Genomic DNA, 23,322 nt, shown 5'->3' with positions numbered 1-23,322 from the left:
AGTTATGGTTACTGTTCCTTTTATGTTTCACTTCTATGAATTGTATCATGCTTCATATTCCTGCGTATTTTTAATAATATAGACGTTTCTTAACAAACTATTAATCTAACATAAAAGAACTTTTCAAATCGTCCCATTGGAAAATAAGATTGTCCCTTTCATGATTGTTCATCGTAAGGTCTTATATTTCTCAATATAACGAACATACATTATTTGCACTTGTTTTATCAACAACATGTCAAACGTTGTGTGTGTATTACGAATTAATAATACATTAAACAGGGTAGTTTTTAGGATAAAGACCAAATTTTCCTATTTGCATATTGTTTCAAATGATCGCAGTGGCTTATTTTCTTGCAATTAAATTTTATCATGTTTACCTATGCTTATTACAGAGAAACCTGATATCATCGTATGTACTCGAATTAATTATACATAATGCATTATATCTATGCGGATAAACAACTAAAACTATTATATTACGCATTCCTTAGGGGCAATAAATAAAAACCGCAACATAGAAAAACGTTTGACGTAAATAACTAGCGAGACATTTGTTCAAGTAAGGTCAGAAATTCAGGAGTCGAATGTTTTATAAATACTTTATATACATTTCATTTCAAAGACCTTGCTTTATTCCAATGTCGAGTAACTTTGTAACGGAAGCTGTGAGACTGACATTCAGAGCGTTTGAATTTTTCATGATATTGCAGTCACTTCGTCACATCGGAACGTTGCCATTGCGAAGGATTCATATAGTGAAAATATATTTTATTACACGCTAAATTTAACACCTATGGCGCATGTGCCTACTAGTAGTTTTTATACTACTATTTTTATTATTTACAAAATAGACACATTTTTAGTTTCAATGAAATTAAAATATTAAATATATAAAGACCCATTACTCTACTACTAAAACTCTACATTTGTATACTTATATCAATGTAATTTCCTTGAGTTTTCAGCAATATTTGCCGACGCGTGACAAATAAACATTAAACGAACAAAGAAACGGCATATGGTTAATGAACCTTTGGCATCGGTTTGTCATACTAAAGTAAGCATTAAAATACTTTTGATCATTAAACGAGTCACTTTTATTTCTACGCCATTTTACATTACCTACTTTAATAAATGAATATCAAATATTGAATAAAAGGTACTCAACAATAAAAAATGAAGAAAAATAAAATAAAATTTGAGTAACATATAACACATATAGGTAATTAATATTTAAATTTCTTTCATATACAATTGTGATGATTGTGATATCCTTTCGAAGCAACACGCAGATTCCCATTAGGTAATTGATTAGTGCCGCCCGTTCGTCTCTGACTTCCTTCAAATTCAACATTTATTACTTCTTATTAGGATGTTTGTAATTACGTAAACGTAACGTAAAATGACTTCCAGTGTTCAATGGACTACCCATACTTCTGACCCAGAAACCTAAAAGTAGTTTAAAGTTTCCTATTCTCCAATTGAGTTACTTAACTAGCTACTGGTACTATTAGAGCTATCTTAATCGTGCCTTTAATACGATAATTGTTAGTATCTATAGTACACAAATTGTAGTTAGTATTACTTACCATATTATTTTAATTTTAATTTAATTTAACACTTCAAAGCGTTCGACAAAAAACGCTTCACTCACAATTAGTTGCAAATTCAACTATTAGTGATAAGAATTGTATCGGGAGCTATATAATCCGATAAATTGTAACTTAATCAACGGCTCTAGATAAATACAACCAAGAATACGTATCACAATCGATTTATGCTATAATATTTTAGATAAGTTATATTATAAAATAGCGATTTTAGATACTTCTGCGGCGAAACGGAAACTGATAATGAGTAAACTTCAATAGATAGGACAGACAAGTGCATAATTACCGGCTAATGATTTAGGTACTTATCAAAAATGTTACAATGATTGATGAATTGATGGCTATTAACGCCATTAATTTTCATTAAAGTAATTCATAATCATTTTTTACCTCTCCTCCTTTAACGGAAACATTCTAAGACTATATTAACAAAATTTAACTTATTCGTAAATGAATAAGCAAAAGGTTGTCGACCGTCTACAGTACGAAGATCAATGGGACGTAGTTTTAATTATGCGAATTTTAATAAATTTATTTTAACTGAAACAATAGTTTTTACATAATAATTATTTTAGTAGTGCCTAAATTGAGTCTAATAACAATATATTTACTAGGAAATATTTTTGATTCATTATATTATTTCTCATGATTTATATGCAAATAATTAATTAGATGCTTCTTTCTCCTGCAGTCAAAACTAAATTCTCTTGCAATTTGTTGCACACTCACCTCTTGATTTTGGCTGTGTGAACTTGGCACCCGACTTTGGAAAAAATTTTCTTTTTTGGATTCATTTAATAGATATTGGTTAGTAGTTGATAGTAGTGACAACAACTTTTTTTGTAGTTGTACAAAAAAAAATTTTTTTCGCACCAAAAAATATTGCATCCCCCCACATTTAAAATAAAATTTTTTTTTCTTCGATTCTTATAGAGGAACGTTAATAGATGATTGTAGTGCATTTTGTTTTGTTTTTAGTAAGCTAGAAAAAAAAATATTTAAAAATATAAAAAATAATAAATTGCGAGCAATTATCGTCATGAATTTTACCTCTATAAAATCAATTTGAAAGCCTCAATAATTACAATTACAGGTTAATTGAACGATAATTTCCGTAGCGATTTATAGTCATCATTTTTTTAGTTAGTGATAGAATTAATATGACATACTCGTAATATATAACAGTATCAGATGCAGTGAAAGTAAGAAAACCAGTGATTCAGTGCGAGCCAGTTACCGATGGATGGTCTTCACAATTACTGCATACGTCTAAAATGATTGAGGGACCTCTATAGAGGTTTTTGATTAAAAGACTTTCGTTTGTAGTTGAATAGAACTTACAGAAAATTGAAGTGAGATCCGCGGGAGTACGAAAATTTCGACTTCGACTGATTCGATGCGAGCCAGTTACCGATGGATGATCTTCACAATTACTACAAACGTCATAAATCCTTGAGGGACCTCCAAAGAGGTTTGTAGTGAAAAGACTTTTGTTTGTAGTTCAATAAAACTTACTGAAAATTGAAGAGACAGCCGCGGAAGAACGAAAATATCGATTTCTACATGTTCCGTGTGAGCCATTACATATGGTTGGTCTTTACGATTACTACAAACGTCATAAATCATTGAGGGACCTCCAAAGAGGTTTGTAGTGAAAAAACTTTCGTTTGTAGTTGAATAGAACTTACAGAAAATTGAAGTTAAAACCGCGGAAGTACGAAAATTTCGACTTCGACTGATTCGATGCGAGCCAGTTACCGATGGATGATCTTCACAATTACTACAAACGTCATAAATCATTGAGGGACCTCCAAAGAGGTTTGTAGTGAAAAAACTTTCGTTTGTAGTTGAATAGAACTTACAGAAAATTGAAGTGAGATCCGCGGGAGTACGAAAACTTCGACTTCGACTGATTCGATGCGAGCCAGTTACCGATGGATGATCTTCACAATTACTAAAAACGTCATAAATCCTTGAGGGACCTCCAAAGAGGTTTGTAGTGAAAAGACTTTTGTTTGTAGTTGAATAAAACTTACTGAAAATTGAAGAGACAGCCGCGGAAGTACGAAAATATCGATTTCTACATGTTCCGTGTGAGCCATTACATATGGTTGGTCTTTACGATTACTACAAACATCATAAATCATTGAGGGACCTCCAAAGAGGTTGTAGTGAAAAAACTTTCGTTTGTAGTTGAATAGAACTTACAGAAAATTGAAGTTAAAACCGCGGAAGTACGAAAATTTCGACTTCGACTGATTCGATGCGAGCCAGTTACCGATGGGTGATCTTCACAATTACTATAAACGTCATAAATCATTAAGGGACCTCCGAAGAGGTTTTTAATTAAAAAACTTTTGTTTGTAGTTGAATAGAACTTACAGAAAACTGAAGTGAGATCCGCGGGAGTACGAAAACTTCGACTTCGACTGATTCGATGCGAGCCAGTTACCGATGGATGATCTTCACAATTACTACAAACGTCATAAATCCTTGAGGGACCTCCAAAGAGGTTTGTAGTGAAAAGACTTTTGTTTGTAGTTCAATAAAACTTACTGAAAATTGAAGAGACAACCGCGGAAGTACGAAAATATCGATTTCTACATGTTCCGTGTGAGCCATTACATATGGTTGGTCTTTACGATTACTACAAACGTCATAAATCATTGAGGGACCTCCAAAGAGGTTTGTAGTGAAAAAACTTTCGTTTGTAGTTGAATAGAACTTACAGAAAATTGAAGTTAAAACCGCGGAAGTACGAAAATTTCGACTTCGACTGATTCGATGCGAGCCAGTTACCGATGGATGATCTTCACAATTACTACAAACGTCATAAATCATTGAGGGACCTCCAAAGAGGTTTGTAGTGAAAAAACTTTCGTTTGTAGTTGAATAGAACTTACAGAAAATTGAAGTGAGATCCGCGGGAGTACGAAAACTTCGACTTCGACTGATTCGATGCGAGCCAGTTACCGATGGATGATCTTCACAATTACTAAAAACGTCATAAATCCTTAAGGGACCTCCAAAGAGGTTTGTAGTGAAAAGACTTTTGTTTGTAGTTCAATAAAACTTACTGAAAATTGAAGAGACAGCCGCGGAAGAACGAAAATATCGATTTCTACATGTTCCGTGTGAGCCATTACATATGGTTGGTCTTTACGATTACTACAAACGTCATAAATCATTGAGGGACCTCCAAAGAGGTTTGTAGTGAAAAAACTTTCGTTTGTAGTTGAATAGAACTTACAGAAAATTGAAGTTAAAACCGCGGAAGTACGAAAATTTCGACTTCGACTGATTCGATGCGAGCCAGTTACCGATGGATGATCTTCACAATTACTACAAACGTCATAAATCATTGAGGGACCTCCAAAGAGGTTTGTAGTGAAAAAACTTTCGTTTGTAGTTGAATAGAACTTACAGAAAATTGAAGTGAGATCCGCGGGAATACGAAAACTTCGACTTCGACTGATTCGATGCGAGCCAGTTACCGATGGATGATCTTCACAATTACTAAAAACATCATAAATCCTTAAGGGACCTCCAAAGAGGTTTGTAGTGAAAAGAATTTTGTTTGTAGTTCAATAAAACTTACTGAAAATTGAAGAGACAGCCGCGGAAGAACGAAAATATCGATTTCTACATGTTCCGTGTGAGCCATTACATATGGTTGGTCTTTACGATTACTACAAACGTCATAAATCATTGAGGGACCTCCAAAGAGGTTTGTAGTGAAAAAACTTTCGTTTGTAGTTGAATAGAACTTACAGAAAATTGAAGTTAAAACCGCGGAAGTACGAAAATTTCGACTTCGACTGATTCGATGCGAGCCAGTTACCGATGGATGATCTTCACAATTACTACAAACGTCATAAATCATTGAGGGACCTCCAAAGAGGTTTGTAGTGAAAAAACTTTCGTTTGTAGTTGAATAGAACTTACAGAAAATTGAAGTGAGATCCGCGGGAGTACGAAAACTTCGACTTCGACTGATTCGATGCGAGCCAGTTACCGATGGATGATCTTCACAATTACTAAAAACATCATAAATCCTTAAGGGACCTCCAAAGAGGTTTGTAGTGAAAAGACTTTTGTTTGTAGTTCAATAAAACTTACTGAAAATTGAAGAGACAGCCGCGGAAGAACGAAAATATCGATTTCTACATGTTCCGTGTGAGCCATTACATATGGTTGGTCTTTACGATTACTACAAACGTCATAAATCATTGAGGGACCTCCAAAGAGGTTTGTAGTGAAAAAACTTTCGTTTGTAGTTGAATAGAACTTACAGAAAATTGAAGTTAAAACCGCGGAAGTACGAAAATTTCGACTTCGACTGATTCGATGCGAGCCAGTTACCGATGGATGATCTTCACAATTACTATAAACGTCATAAATCATTGAGGGACCTCCGAAGAGTTTTTTAATTAAAAGACTTTTGTTTGTAGTTGAATAGAACTTACAGAAAATTGAAGTGAGATCTGCGGGAGTACGAAAACTTCGACTTCGACTGATTCGATGCGAGTCAGTTGCCGATGGATGATCTTCACAATTACTAATAACATCATAAATCCTTAAGGGACCTCCAAAGAGGTTTGTAGTGAAAAGACTTTTGTTTGTAGTTCAATAAAACTTACTGAAAATTGAAGAGACAGCCGCGGAAGAACGAAAATATCGATTTCTACATGTTCCGTGTGAGCCATTACATATGGTTGGTCTTTACGATTACTACAAACGTCATAAATCATTGAGGGACCTCCAAAGAGGTTTGTAGTGAAAAAACTTTCGTTTGTAGTTAAATAGAACTTACAGAAAATTGAAGTTAAAACCGCGGAAGTACGAAAATTTCGACTTCGACTGATTCGATGCGAGCCAGTTACCGATGGATGATCTTCACAATTACTACAAACGTCATAAATCATTGAGGGACCTCCAAAGAGGTTTGTAGTGAAAAGACTTTTGTTTGTAGTTGAATAAAACTTACTGAAAATTGAAGAGACAGCCGCGGAAGTACGAAAATATCGATTTCTACATGTTCCGTGTGAGCCATTACATATGGATTGTCTTTACGGTTACTACAAACGTCTTAAATGATTAAGGAGCCTCCAAAGAGGTATGTAGTGAAAAGACTTTCGTTTGTAGTTGAATAGAACTTACAGAAAATTGAAGTTAAAACCGCGGAAGTACGAGAATTTCGACTTCGACTGATTCGGTGCGAGCCAGTTACCGATGGATGGTCTTCACAATTACTATAAACGTCTAAAATGATTGAGGGATCTCTCGAGATGTTTGTAGATGAGATATTTTTGTTTGCAGTAGAATAAAAATTACAGAAAATCCGAATCCTAAGTAAACTGTAATGTTACTAATAATAAGACTCTCGTTATTATTTCCAATATATAATTCGAAGTCTTTTCATTGTAATTTCTTAGTAATTGTGTACCCGTAAACAAAAAGAAAGACTTATATTTTTACACACACAAGAAAACACACCCATACACACAATCATACACACTCCCGTTAGTAATGTTTTTTTAAACATTATATTAAGTTTAGTTTATTTTAAATACATATTGAATATTTTTATTATGAAAATTTGTCGTACGGACACGACGACCTAACTATAATAAGGTTGTAATGATAATGGTCACTTTACAACTTTGTTTTTTTTGGTATATATAATTGTGACTACAAATTTTGAAATTATTCATTTTTCATATTAATCAAAATAAATACGTCTTGCAATGCGGCAAATACGCCACATATTATTTTTGATTCTTTAAAACATTTGCGTTTTATCGATGACAAAGACAGACTAGTACTGTAGAGTAGCGGTGTCTGGGACATTGCAACTATTGCAATAAACGCTTAGATGTCGAAAGATTATCTTTATTTATTTGTCGCAAAACAGGAACAATATTTAAAAAAAAACACGTTATGCGTATGCCTGGAATCTACCGAAAATGAGAGTAATGTTGAAGTCACTATTGACAACACTGTTGACGCTATATTAGTCTATCGGTGAAACAAATTGCTTGTTACCTACTTTACGCAAAGATACAAATATATCAAAAAGTGAATATAATAGAAGTAGTATAAAGAAGTGAATAGTCCGCTCTCAAAAGAACCGTTAAAGGAGCATGAATACGAGGTTCTTTTCGGAAGGGCGGATGCTCTCTACGAAATTTATGTTGAAATCTATTTTTTCGTACTTTCGCAACTCTCACGTTGATTTTATATAACTTTTATTGTAGTACAAACCAAAATTTCTTCACCACAAACCTTTGTAGTAATTGTGAAGATCATCCATCGGTAACTGGCTCGCATCGAATCAGTCGAAGTCGAAATTTTCGTACTCCCGCGGGTCTCACTTCAATTTTCTGTAAGTTCTATCTAACTACAAACGAAAGTTTTTTCACTACAAACCTCTTTGGAGGTCCCTCAATGATTTATGACGTTTGTAGTAATTGTGAAGATCATCCATCGGTAACTGGCTCGCATCGAATCAGTCGAAGTCGAAATTTTCGTACTTCCGCGGTTTTAACTTCAATTTTCTGTAAGTTCTATTCAACTACAAACGAAAGTCTTTTCACTACATACCTCTTTGGAGGCTCCTTAATCATTTAAGACGTTTGTAGTAACCGTAAAGACCATCCATATGTAATGGCTCACACGGAACATGTAGAAATCGATATTTTCGTACTTCCGCGGCTGTCTCTTCAATTTTCAGTAAGTTTTATTCAACTACAAACAAAAGTCTTTTCACTAAAAACCTCTTTGGAGGTCCCTCAAGGATTTATGACGTTTGTATTAATTGTGAAGATCATCCATCGGTAACTGGCTCGCATCGACTCAGTCGAAGTCGAAGTTTTCGTACTTCCGCGGATCTCACTTCAATTTTCTGTAAGTTCTATTCAACTACAAACAAAAGTCTTTTAATTAAAAACCTCTTCGGAGGTCCCTCAATGATTTATGACGTTTATAGTAATTGTGAAGATCATCCATCGGTAACTGGCTCGCATCGAATCAATCGAAGTCGAAGTTTTCGTACTCCCGCTGATCTCACTTCAGTTTTCTGTAAGTTCTATTCAACTACAAACGAAAGTCTTTTAATTAAAAACCTCTTTGGAGGTCCCTCAATGATTTATGACGTTTGTAGTAATCGTAAAGACCAACCATACGTAATGGCTCACACGGAACATGTAGAAATCGATATTTTCGTACTTCCGCGGCTGTCTCTTCAATTTTCAGTAAGTTTTATTCAACTACAAACAAAAGTCTTTTCACTACAAACCTCTTTGGAGGTCCCTCAAGGATTTATGACGTTTGTAGTAATTGTGAAGATCATCCATCGGTAACTGGCTCGCATCGAATCAGTCGAAGTCGAAGTTTTCGTACTCCCGCGGATCTCACTTCAATTTTCTGTAAGTTCTATTCAACTACAAACGAAAGTCTTTTCACTACATACCTCTTTGGAGGTCCCTCAAGGATTTATGACGTTTGTAGTAATTGTGAAAATCATCCATCGGTAACTGGCTCGCATCGAATCAGTCGAAGTCGAAGTTTTCGTACTCCCGCGGATCTCACTTCAATTTTCTGTAAGTTCTATTCAACTACAAACGAAAGTCTTTTCACTACATACCTCTTTGGAGGCTCCTTAATCATTTAAGACGTTTGTAGTAACCGTAAAGACAATCCATATGTAATGGCTGACACGGAACACGTAGAAATCGATATTTTCGTACTTCCGCGGCTGTCTCTTCAATTTTCAGTAAGTTTTATTCAACTACAAACAAAAGTCTTTTCACTACAAACCTCTTTGGAGGTCCCTCAAGGATTTATGACGTTTGTAGTAATTGTGAAGATCATCCATCGGTAACTGGCTCGCATCGAATCAGTCGAAGTCGAAGTTTTCGTACTCCCGCGGATCTCACTTCAATTTTCAGCAAGTTTTATTCAACTACAAACAAAAGTCTTTTCACTACAAACCTCTTTGGAGGTCCCTTAAGGATTTATGACGTTTGTAGTAATTGTGAAGATCATCCATCGGCAACTGACTCGCATCGAATCAGTCGAAGTCGAAGTTTTCGTACTCCCGCAGATCTCACTTCAATTTTCTGTAAGTTCTATTCAACTACAAACAAAAGTCTTTTAATTAAAAAACTCTTCGGAGGTCCCTCAATGATTTATGACGTTTATAGTAATTGTGAAGATCATCCATCGGTAACTGGCTCGCATCGAATCAGTCGAAGTCGAAATTTTCGTACTTCCGCGGTTTTAACTTCAATTTTCTGTAAGTTCTATTCAACTACAAACGAAAGTTTTTTCACTACAAACCTCTTTGGAGGTCCCTCAATGATTTATGACGTTTGTAGTAATCGTAAAGACCAACCATATGTAATGGCTCACACGGAACATGTAGAAATCGATATTTTCGTTCTTCCGCGGCTGTCTCTTCAATTTTCAGTAAGTTTTATTGAACTACAAACAAAAGTCTTTTCACTACAAACCTCTTTGGAGGTCCCTTAAGGATTTATGATGTTTTTAGTAATTGTGAAGATCATCCATCGGTAACTGGCTCGCATCGAATCAGTCGAAGTCGAAGTTTTCGTACTCCCGCGGATCTCACTTCAATTTTCTGTAAGTTCTATTCAACTACAAACGAAAGTTTTTTCACTACAAACCTCTTTGGAGGTCCCTCAATGATTTATGACGTTTGTAGTAATTGTGAAGATCATCCATCGGTAACTGGCTCGCATCGAATCAGTCGAAGTCGAAATTTTCGTACTTCCGCGGTTTTAACTTCAATTTTCTGTAAGTTCTATTCAACTACAAACGAAAGTTTTTTCACTACAAACCTCTTTGGAGGTCCCTCAATGATTTATGACGTTTGTAGTAATCGTAAAGACCAACCATATGTAATGGCTCACACGGAACATGTAGAAATCGATATTTTCGTTCTTCCGCGGCTGTCTCTTCAATTTTCAGTAAGTTTTATTGAACTACAAACAAAAGTCTTTTCACTACAAACCTCTTTGGAGGTCCCTTAAGGATTTATGACGTTTTTAGTAATTGTGAAGATCATCCATCGGTAACTGGCTCGCATCGAATCAGTCGAAGTCGAAGTTTTCGTACTCCCGCGGATCTCACTTCAATTTTCTGTAAGTTCTATTCAACTACAAACGAAAGTTTTTTCACTACAAACCTCTTTGGAGGTCCCTCAATGATTTATGACGTTTGTAGTAATTGTGAAGATCATCCATCGGTAACTGGCTCGCATCGAATCAGTCGAAGTCGAAATTTTCGTACTTCCGCGGTTTTAACTTCAATTTTCTGTAAGTTCTATTCAACTACAAACGAAAGTTTTTTCACTACAAACCTCTTTGGAGGTCCCTCAATGATTTATGACGTTTGTAGTAATCGTAAAGACCAACCATATGTAATGGCTCACACGGAACATGTAGAAATCGATATTTTCGTTCTTCCGCGGCTGTCTCTTCAATTTTCAGTAAGTTTTATTGAACTACAAACAAAAGTCTTTTCACTACAAACCTCTTTGGAGGTCCCTTAAGGATTTATGACGTTTTTAGTAATTGTGAAGATCATCCATCGGTAACTGGCTCGCATCGAATCAGTCGAAGTCGAAGTTTTCGTACTCCCGCGGATCTCACTTCAATTTTCTGTAAGTTCTATTCAACTACAAACGAAAGTTTTTTCACTACAAACCTCTTTGGAGGTCCCTCAATGATTTATGACGTTTGTAGTAATTGTGAAGATCATCCATCGGTAACTGGCTTGCATCGAATCAGTCGAAGTCGAAATTTTCGTACTTCCGCGGTTTTAACTTCAATTTTCTGTAAGTTCTATTCAACTACAAACGAAAGTTTTTTCACTACAAACCTCTTTGGAGGTCCCTCAATGATTTATGACGTTTTTAGTAATCGTAAAGACCAACCATATGTAATGGCTCACACGGAACATGTAGAAATCGATATTTTCGTTCTTCCGCGGCTGTCTCTTCAATTTTCAGTAAGTTTTATTGAACTACAAACAAAAGTCTTTTCACTACAAACCTCTTTGGAGGTCCCTCAAGGATTTATGACGTTTTTAGTAATTGTGAAGATCATCCATCGGTAACTGGCTCGCATCGAATCAGTCGAAGTCGAAGTTTTCGTACTCCCGCGGATCTCACTTCAATTTTCTGTAATTTCTATTCAACTACAAACGAAAGTCTTTTAATAAAAAACCTCTTCGGAGGTCCCTCAATGATTTATGACGTTTGTAGTAATTGTGAAGATCATCCATCGGTAACTGGCTCGCATCGAATCAGTCGAAGTCGAAATTTTCGTACTTCCGCGGTTTTAACTTCAATTTTCTGTAAGTTCTATTCAACTACAAACGAAAGTTTTTTCACTACAAACCTCTTTGGAGGTCCCTCAATGATTTATGACGTTTGTAGTAATCGTAAAGACCAACCATATGTAATGGCTCACACGGAACATGTAGAAATCGATATTTTCGTACTTCCGCGGTTGTCTCTTCAATTTTCAGTAAGTTTTATTGAACTACAAACAAAAGTCTTTTCACTACAAACCTCTTTGGAGGTCCCTCAAGGATTTATGACGTTTGTAGTAATTGTGAAGATCATCCATCGGTAACTGGCTCGCATCGAATCAGTCGAAGTCGAAGTTTTCGTACTCCCGCGGATCTCACTTCAGTTTTCTGTAAGTTCTATTCAACTACAAACAAAAGTTTTTTAATTAAAAACCTCTTCGGAGGTCCCTTAATGATTTATGACGTTTATAGTAATTGTGAAGATCATCCATCGGTAACTGGCTCGCATCGAATCAGTCGAAGTCGAAATTTTCGTACTTCCGCGGTTTTAACTTCAATTTTCTGTAAGTTCTATTCAACTACAAACGAAAGTTTTTTCACTACAACCTCTTTGGAGGTCCCTCAATGATTTATGATGTTTGTAGTAATCGTAAAGACCAACCATATGTAATGGCTCACACGGAACATGTAGAAATCGATATTTTCGTACTTCCGCGGCTGTCTCTTCTATTTTCAGTAAGTTTTATTCAACTACAAACAAAAGTCTTTTCACTACAAACCTCTTTGGAGGTCCCTCAAGGATTTATGACGTTTTTAGTAATTGTGAAGATCATCCATCGGTAACTGGCTCGCATCGAATCAGTCGAAGTCGAAGTTTTCGTACTCCCGCGGATCTCACTTCAATTTTCTGTAAGTTCTATCAACTACAAACGAAAGTTTTTTCACTACAAACCTCTTTGGAGGTCCCTCAATGATTTATGACGTTTGTAGTAATTGTGAAGATCATCCATCGGTAACTGGCTCGCATCGAATCAGTCGAAGTCGAAGTTTTCGTACTCCCGCGGATCTCACTTCAATTTTCTGTAAGTTCTATTCAACTACAAACGAAAGTCTTTTAATCAAAAACCTCTATAGAGGTCCCTCAATCATTTTAGACGTATGCAGTAATTGTGAAGACCATCCATCGGTAACTGGCTCGCACTGAATCACTGGTTTTCTTACTTTCACTGCATCTAATACTGTTATATAGGTATTACGAGTATGTCATATTAATTCTATCACTAACTAAAAAAATGATGACTATAAATCGCTACGGAAATTATCGTTCAATTAACCTGTAATTGTAATTATTGAGGCTTTCAAATTGATTTTATTAAAAGAGGTAAAATTCATGACGATAATTGCTCGCAATTTATTATTTTTTATATTTTTAATTATTTTTTTTTCTAGCTTACTAAAAACAAAACAAAATGCACTACAATCATCTATTAACGTTCCTCTATAAGAATCGAAGAAAAAAAAATTTTATTTTAAATGTGGGGGGATGCAATATTTTTTGGTGCGAAAAAATTTTTTTTTTGTACAACTACAAAAAAAGTTGTTGTCACTACTATCAACTACTAACCAATATCTATTAAATGAATCCAAAAAAAAACATTTTTTCCAAAGTCGGGTGCCAAGTTCACACAGCCCTTGATTTTGGCTCTGAGCCCGAATTACACAAATGATAGCCGTTTCTATCCGGCACCTATATAACGGATAGGGATAAAATATCTTATCATCAAATATTATTATTATAGCGCATAGGGATAAAATAACTTATCATCAAATATTATTATTAGGTTTGAAATTACAACTAAAAATGTATTTTATTGAACTTTTTAATACTATTAACATTCTCTTCTTTTCTATTTATTTATAATTTTAATTTAAATATTCTGAGTTTTACGAAATCGCATAGTCACTGGAATCTTTATTTTTTACATTACGTAAAAAATAACAACTGCGCTAAATTTGTGTCAATTGACATAAATGTACCAAATAACTTTGTAATTAACCAGTTAAATAGCCTGACCTACATATTTGATGTAAGTAGGTGTATTATATATAGGTATTGTGTACATTAGGGTTCGAGTTCGCCACAGTTACAAGTAACTATTACATTTTTTAGTTACAACTTTGAACGTATTTTGTCTTCTTGATCTCGTCTATATGGCTTAGGGCCAGGGAATAGACAAAAGTATCGGTACTAGGCTGTCATGAGTTAAAACCGGTGCTGGCCGCTGATTGTGAGTGTCCAAGTAATAGGGTTGTCTTTACAACTTTTTTTTTTATGTTACTAGGTCGGCAAACAAGCGTACGGCTCACCTGATGGTAAGCGATTACCGTAGCTTATAGACACCTGCAACACCAGAAGCATCGCAAGCACGTTGCCGACCCAATCCCCAATCCCCCCAGGAGCTGACTGAGGTAGGGCACAGCAGGAATTTCCTGCTCAAAATATGGAGCAGCCCGACTGGGGTAGTACCTCGACCTTACAGAAGATCACAGCAAAATAATACTGTTTTCAAGCAGTATTGTGTTCCTGTTGGTGAGTAAGGTGACCAGAGCTCCTGGGGGGATTGGGGATTGGGTCGGCAACGCGCTTGCGATGCTTCTGGTGTTGCAGGCGTCTATAAGCTACGGTAATCGCTTACCATCAGGTGAGCCGTACGCTTGTTTGTTGACCTAGTGACATAAAAAAAAAAAAAAAAAAGCTCTGGTCACCTTACTCACCAACAGGAACACAATACTGCTTGAAAACAGTATTATTTTGCTGTGATCTTCTGTAAGGTCGAGGTACTACCCCAGTAGGGCTGCTCCATATTTTGAGCACGAAATTCCTGCTGTGCCCTACCTCAGTTAAAATATACATACTTCATTTTAAGCTCGGCATTGAAGTTAGCTAGCTACATATATACTAATCTGTGATTGAAGTAAAACATCGTGAGGAAATCTGAATATTTCGGAACATATTATGAAGAAACAAATTTACTAAAAAATATATTTTATCTAAGGAATTAAGGTTCCAATTTATTTCAGTATTAAAAATATTCTCTCAAATTCTTTAAATTGAAGTACTGTGCTATTCTTGCTCACTTTGACTGTCGCGTCTGACGAATTTCATTCCTATAAATATATTTCTGGAATTTAAATAGATTTTTAATTCAGCTTTAATTTAATACTAAACCTATAATGACGACAAGTTGGCTGTTATTAAAACATTCGTGATAAATCGTTTTTTTATATGGTGTAATCATAGCAATGGTATTGGAAACTTTCAAGCAAAATTGATAACAATACAATTAAACAGTCGCTGTTTAGAAGTTTTAGAAGTTTGAATAATTTTCAGAGTTCCGGGCCTAAAGAGTGCCTGTCTGCTGAGTTAAATCGTTAAGAAGAACGCTGTATCCACAAGCATATTAATAATTTTTCAGGATTTTTTATAGTTAGATATCGAGCTTGCCTTGCTTAATGCGATGAGACCGCCTTTTGTATTTTTTAAAAACATTCGATTAAACATTTTGTAAAGGACTTTATTAAACACTCAATCAGGTCAAATATCAGGACCAAAGTACTTTGTAAACATGAGGACGACGCAATTACGTTCTTATCTTCTTATCCTATTATTTGCAACTTTTCTGACGTCTGTATCGTCCTATATTTATATAACAAGTAACAAAAGTGGAGATTATATTTATTTGCTTCTACATTTCTGTGTCTGTATTAATTTCTGGTTAATGGTAATAAGGGTATCAAACATGTCTTCTCATGTTAGCATGTGTACCTTTATTCTAATCACTCGTATAGCAAAAACATCATACATGAAACGCACTGATATTAAGAAGTTATAAAAAATATCAACTTCCCTAGTAATTTAATGAATGTCAAACTGCGGACTACTTGCAAATAACAAGGACACTATTAACATGGAACATACATATTTGGTAAATCAAAAAAATCTTGGACATAAAATTTAAATTTAAAACAAACACCTACTTTAGCAGGATTCTCACCTAATACACACGTAATCATAATTTCTAAAATTGAATGCATGGAACACATGCTGATCACTGTACTCAGTTATGTGTGTTATATAGATATTGTTGTAGCTTTTTATATTTATATTGTAACTTAAATGTATGTAGCAATATTGTAACTTTTCAATAAATAAATAAAAATATAACTAACTATGCATGATATTTTCTAGCTTATTTTCTATTGGTCAAAATTGTCAGTTGACTTCTGCTATGAATTTAGTATCTATTATAAAAATTTCTTTTAAATTATACATTTATTTTATCTCATGCCTTTTATTAAATTTAAACTTTTCTATTAATAAAATATTAGCAATACCCATGCGAATGTATTGCACCAAAAAAGTAAAAAAATCTGGCCGTCAATCATGTTGACGTTGTATCAAATTAAAAGCCTTAAGCCTTAGCATATCTATACATATAATAAAATGGTAGGAAAGTCAAAACTGTACATTGAATATTTCTTTAAAAGAATACTTGGGGTGTGATCTACCATCAATACTGAAGCCAAAAATATAGTTTTTAGAATTTTTGTCTGTTTGTCTGTATGTATGTCCGGGATAAACTCAAAAAGTACTGCATGGATTTACTTCAAATTTGGCACGAATATTATTAAGAAGTCAGGTCAACATATAGGCTACATATTATCACGCTATCAACTACGGGGAACGAGCAGTGAACCTTTATTTCTTCAACGCATTCTGTAGCAACGTGTAATCTAACGACGCATATTTGAATGTTGTTATTATGTTAATAACCATGCTATAAGCTAACTTCATAGTATAAATAAAGACATTCTGTAGTATATTTAGTATCAGTATTGCACCCGTGCGAAGCCAGGGCGGGTCACTAGTTAATATATATGATGATACTTAATAAAAAAATAATAATTTAAATTTAATGGTTTAATACAAAAAACATTAATAATATTAGTGTAGACTGATCTTTTAAAATAAAGTTGATTTAGTGTTTGCTGTAAATAACAGGCTCTTGAAATTTAATCAATCATACCGTCTCATTAATTTGGAACAATGAAAGAAATGTTATGCAAGGTCAAATCTACTACAAACATCATGCTTGTCATGAGTGAACTATTTTAATGTTAGATAAATTATATTTTGTATAGGCCATTGGGAACAAGAAAGTCTCTAGAGTTTGGCACCATTCATATAATAGATGTGTTAGATGTGGACAAACTTAATCATTAAAACATCACATAAGCACAGTAATTCTTCACGCTTAATAAATAGTGATGTTTTCTGTGTATGTACAATATTTAAAATAAACAATCACAAATTTATGAGATACTAAACTTTGGATGAAACATTTCAATAAAGAACCTGGTCTGCTCTGATAGTGAATGTTAAAGTAATTTCATAGAAATTAAGCTAATGATGACAATAATGACGACGAGTATTAGACTGAACATTTGACAAGTCACGTGATATTTTTTGGCATTTCTACATATTTTAACTTGCCAAAAAACAACTTAATTGTATTTAAATTATTTTGTCATTAATGCTACAAACAATTCTAGAAATAATATATGTTTGCTACATTACATACTTACTAAAATCCTATTAATACCACAAGTGAGAATCAGAGGTTACATAAATACATATAAAGCATACAATACCTTTGATAAAATGAAATCAAATTAACAATATGTTACATAATAAACATTTTTAAATATAGTTAAAAACTACAGTGTTAAACTTCTGTTTTGAAGCTTAAATTATTTTTTGGTGTTTATCAAAATCTAATAATCACCTTAACTTATTAATTTTTTTCTCAAATTCAAAAAATAATGACACAAAATGTCAAATTATTACATTTTTTAAATTACTAGGTCAGCAAACAAGAGGTCTGAAACACAAGGCTAGTGTGTTGCTGACCCTATCCCCAATTCCCGCCTAGAGGACATAATTATCTTTGTATATTTATAAACTTTAATAAAAATAAAGTATGCTTGTGAAAATGTTTTTAACAAATAATAGATGAATTTTTTTAGTGATTAAATATGATATGATAAGTAATGGCCACTTTGATGGCGTTGAGATGATCTTTTAAGCCAAAGTTTACAGGTTAAACTCCAACTCGGAATTGGCTCACTAACATGCTTCATGTGTACTTAAAGGTAAGAAAATTAACAAGAAACACAAAGTAGAACAGCATAGCTGAATCAACTTTTGAATTCGGAATCAGCTTTACTTACTCAATAAATTGCAACATTTAATTGTTATTTCAATTTTATTTTGTTCGGCAAAATTTATTTTCAATAATCTACTCGTAAATTAAATGGTAACATTTATGATATACATACTTTTAAAATCACATTTTGATCATTTACAAAGCTTTTACAAAAATCACTAAGACATGTGGACTCGGGATTAAATTCAGTAAAAGAAGCCTTTAATGGTTATTTTCAAAAGTATCAGTTTATGAACGTGTCATTTATTAGTACTAATATGTGTCAATAATAATTTTATCACCACACTACAATTTGTTACAATTATTATCACTTCCTTACATGTAGGTGTAATTATTTCAAATTGTTTAATTATGTTGTATGTTTATATTACAACTACAACACAAAAAAAAACAACAAAGCAATGAAATATATGAATGAATGAATTTAGAATTAATGGCTTTTACTAGTGCCGAATAGCACAGATGATTTCGCCAATGTCACGTAAGATGGAGAAAATGAAACATATTTGTCCTTAAAGGTGATATCAGACGGTTCATTTTTTGTTCATTTTCACCTTTCATTCGGTACATTTCACTCGAAATGAAATGTCTGAACAAAAAATGAAACACGAGTGCCGAATGAATTCATTAGTGAACCGATCCAACAGTGTTGGATATTGGCATCCGGTATCTTTCATTCCCACTCCGAATGAACGAGAAATGAACGGTCTGAACACTGAGAGAACGTTCATTCGGATTCGGCCATTTTGTTTCGAGTCCTGTAGCCGACGGACATCACGTTGTCGACGAAGTTATATTTTTTTCTGTGTGTTATTATATTGTTTTCATGCGGCAAATTCCAAGACGTACGACTTCATTCGATGACATATTTAAAAGAAAGAACAATGAATGTTCATTTCTGTATCATTTCGTCTAAGCCGTGTGAACATAGAATGAAAAAAAAATGAAGCATTCACTCGAGTGAACAATCATTCGAGTGAACCGTCTGATATCACCTTAAGGAACAATAGCACATTTGACAAAACATTTGTCAAACATTGTTTTTGTTTAATTACACCACAAACAAAAGAAGATATTTTAAATGTATAAAATTTAATGTTCTATTTTCAAAGTTATTGATATAAATAAGTACGGATATTATTCCTTTTTACTTAAATATAGATGTTAAGCAAAAATGTAACCTAAAAATGAAATTTATTTTGTCAACTTTAACACTTGTTAAATATAAATAACCTTACCCTTGAAAATGTCCGTAGACGATTAATACGAGGATTTGAAGGAATATTGCTAAGAGACACTTTAGACATCTTCGACTTTGTCAATCTTCACTGAGTAGCAAAATGAAAACTACTGCACTGCAGCAAACGGCTTCAATCTTCACGATTAATATATAATTCACTGTTCAAATTACAAACATCTAAACATCTTACACTGAAGGAAGTCTATTGTTTTAATTTTGACAGCACTTTTATCAATTACCCCGACCCATAACGTAAACTTTCAATCACACATAAAGAAATTGTTATAATATGAAGGTAGCACTGTGATCTAATGTTACTGATTCATTGGAGTAAATCTGAGTAGTTTTAATAATAGTTTGTTTAGCAAGATTGACAGTTACGTTAACTACAGCTATGATACGTTTCGTTTTACACGCGGACGGCATGCATGGCGCAAATTACAAGATACCATTCGTTGCGCTGCCGGACCGACAACTGTCAATTGTTAAACTGATAACTAGTTAGAAGATTCGCGCCAAGTGCGTATGAATGAGTCATAGGGGCGAAAATCTCATATCACTCATCTCATATAGACACTCTTAAGTCTTAATCGATTCTCGAAATGCAGAGAAAAATTATTATTATAATATGTAAAAGAAAACTACAAAAAGTGTACCGGCTATAAAAATTGCAATAAAATTTAAAAACCAGTAGAATTATTTATTTTATTTTATAGAAGAAAAAAAAAAAAACGTATATGTGACATTTTAATTTTAAGCTACTTTGATTATTATATTCGATTAATCATAACATAATCTACTAGGATATTTGACGCTAACTATGGCCAGCTGTGGACCACAATAGGCTAAGTTTATACGAAAACTAAAAATGATTTTAGAGTTAACAAAAGACAAATATCGATAATATTTACACAATAGTACTAGACTTACTATTATTATTAAATATTAACGTATCACATCAAAATAAATAATTGTTTGTGCATTAAATAATTATATTATTCTTTGATGTCTATAATAATGTTTTTACATTATCTTAATAAACAAATCTGTGAACGTAATATAATTTTTTTGTTTTTGTTTTTCGTGAGACAAATAAAAAATATGTTATGAGTTTTAATCAAACATTTTTCTACTCAACGTCCTTAATTTAAATTGCTGTATATCTACCATAGATACCTACTTACATAAGAGCAGAATTTTGTCTTGAATTTTAAACTTAGCAATATTATATTTCGTGCAAGTAGGATAATTGCTCTAAATTTTCAGCAGGATTATTATTCAAAAGTTAGCTACATAACACTCATTCATCAATACAACACATATAATTTTAAAATACCAAACCTTTTACTAAAAATGCGTTACATAAATGAATTTCCAAAAGTGATTTTTACAAAATATTCGTGGGTTAACTTACCAGTGAATGTTCAGTGGGGTTAACATGAATGCGCGGTTCTTCTTCGTCATCGTCGGGGGAGCATTCAGCTCCAGCTATCTGACCCATGTTTGATTACTTTGTTAGTGTTGACGTAACGCGGCGCGTGGCCGCAAGCAGCCGCCACGCGTCCTTCGCGCGACCGATACCGCGCCGTTGTGGTAGCTTACATGGGTCTGTCAAGAACTAGGGATTCACCCCTAATACATCGATATCCCTAAAAATTTAGTAAAAAAGTAGAAGTAATTCAATTTTTCTTATAAGCTGAAAAGCTTTGTCTAATTTTTGAAATAATCATGTCGCTTGTATTGCTGGTATAGCAAGTAGGTATATTATATTGCTTTGTCTAATTTGATCTTGGACGGTTCTTGATTTGATACAAAGAAGACATTACTCTTATTTTATTTATTAGGTATGATTGATGTCTACTTTAATGCCATCCTATAACTTGTTGAAGATACGGTATCCACTTGGCATCAAACGGACATACTCTTGATTGCTATCCTATAATATGGTATAACTTTTAAGCCGGAACGAGCTAAGTTATCTGCAATAAAGATAGCTCGTGCCGTATTGAATTCTTTCGAACTTATTTCATTTCTTTGTGATTGTATTTTTTTTATGAGACCTTTATTGACTTAATGATTATACCTACTCCATTACTTTTATAAATCTTAAACGTCATTCCTTTTGAGTTTCGATGGATTTATTATTCGGATCTAAAAAATTGTGGCAATATCGACATGTTCCAGGAACATGCCTATTATGTCGTCGGTCGATACAGAAGGCGCAAGTCCACCCTCAGCTGAGGCCTGGGACCTTTTGACAGTTTAAAAGCTGTTCAACGTGGCTTTAAGTACATTTATTTTCAAGGTTAAATTATTTTTACTGTGGTTGCAACAACATAACATATTTCTCATTGAAAATATAGATTAAATTTTAGGTAGGTAGTGTCAGACCGAAACTGGTTTTTTAGCCGAACCCGAAACTCAAGTGGACAATGTAACTAGTGTATTATTTAAGTGACTTCAAAAAATGGATTTTATAATAATGGCTGTATTTTATTTTATCTGTTAGTAGGTTAGAGGCCAGTGTAAAGGTAATTTGGTAATTATAACAAACATGTTAAAGTAAAGACTTGTTCTTAGAAGTAAACTTTACAAAATTAACATTCATTATACTTAGACATGTACTACAGATTTTGAGTTATAGGTTTTAATTAAGTGTTTGTAAGAATATAAACGGTAGTTAAATATTTCTTTTTAAGATTTAGGTGCATAATCTAATCACTAAATCTCAGTATAAGGAATTCTTGCATAAAAACTGAGTTTCGTTTTTGCCGAAAGTTTCGGCTGTTTTATGGCCGAAACCTAAACCGTAATTTTAGTCGGTATATCCTAAATTTAAGTGATATCGTTGCATATTGATACCATATCAAGATGGACAAAAGTTTTACAATAATAAAATCAGAGGTTAATGTATGTATCAAGAACATACTATATACCAGTTAATTTTTAAGTACTTTTGGTAAGGCTTATTTCCTTTAGTGGAAAAGTCACTTACTCCCTAATTAAGGCAGTACAAAATATAGCCACACCATTTCTTCCCGTGGGTGTCGTAAGAGGCGACTAAGGGATAACACAGTTCCACTACCACCTTGGAACTTATAAAGCCGACTGATGGCGGGGTAACCATCCAACTACTGGCTTTCAAATACACAGGTCGAAGATGGGCAGCAGCGTCTTCGGTGCGATAAAGCCAGCCCTGCGGTCAGCAACCCGGCCTGCCCAGCGTAGTGATTATGGGCAAAACATAATTATGAGTTCGCACCATAATGTTCGGTGCAAGCTTGTGGATGATGATGACAAATGCTTCTCGCGCTATGTTTTATTCAACGAAGATTTGCAAGTCAACGTACGTTGTAGCTAAACTTTTTTTTTAAATACATACGTATAGATACAGTTCTCGCCTATTCCAACTAGTCCATATATGTTTAAGCAGCTTTAGTTATCTCCGAAGAACTTAACTATAAGTTTACAGAATATATTAAAAGCACAATCCCAAAGACTGCAATAAATCACCATGGCAAATAAGGTTAGAAAATAACATAGAAAAATCAGAGTAGACTGTACATGACTCACCCAGTACATCAATAACAATAGATACCGTAAATTGCATGTTGAAGGAATATTTAAAACAAGAAAAAGATATTAAGCACTAACACAGAGCAACACAAAACCTGAAGAGTTTTTTAGTCATTTTAAAACAGAAATTAGCACTCAAAGTTCATAGATTCAAAATACAAAAAGGCGCAGTAAAGAAAAAATTATAACATAATGCAATGCAATTAACACACCTGAAAAAAAATATAGATACTTACACAAACTAAAAATTGATACATATACAATAAAC

General features: G+C 33.8%; 1 protein-coding gene across 1 annotated transcript in view; it reads right to left on the bottom strand.

Moving 5' to 3' along the window:
• Positions 1–20,979, bottom strand: part of LOC123658250 (monocarboxylate transporter 4) — a 66,679-nt gene extending 45,700 nt beyond the window's left edge. Inside the window, exon 1 of the mRNA XM_045593690.1 lies at positions 20,893–20,979. Coding sequence (XP_045449646.1) covers positions 20,893–20,979 — 87 coding nt within the window. The remainder of the gene's footprint in view (positions 1–20,892) is intronic.
• Positions 20,980–23,322: the final 2,343 nt, after the last annotated feature.

The sequence above is a fragment of the Melitaea cinxia genome, chromosome 12, assembly GCF_905220565.1.
Source record: "Melitaea cinxia chromosome 12, ilMelCinx1.1, whole genome shotgun sequence".
NCBI classification, from domain to species: Eukaryota; Metazoa; Arthropoda; class Insecta; order Lepidoptera; family Nymphalidae; genus Melitaea; species Melitaea cinxia.
Note: the sequence above shows the minus strand (reverse complement) of the source record. Positions and strands in the feature narration are given on the sequence as shown.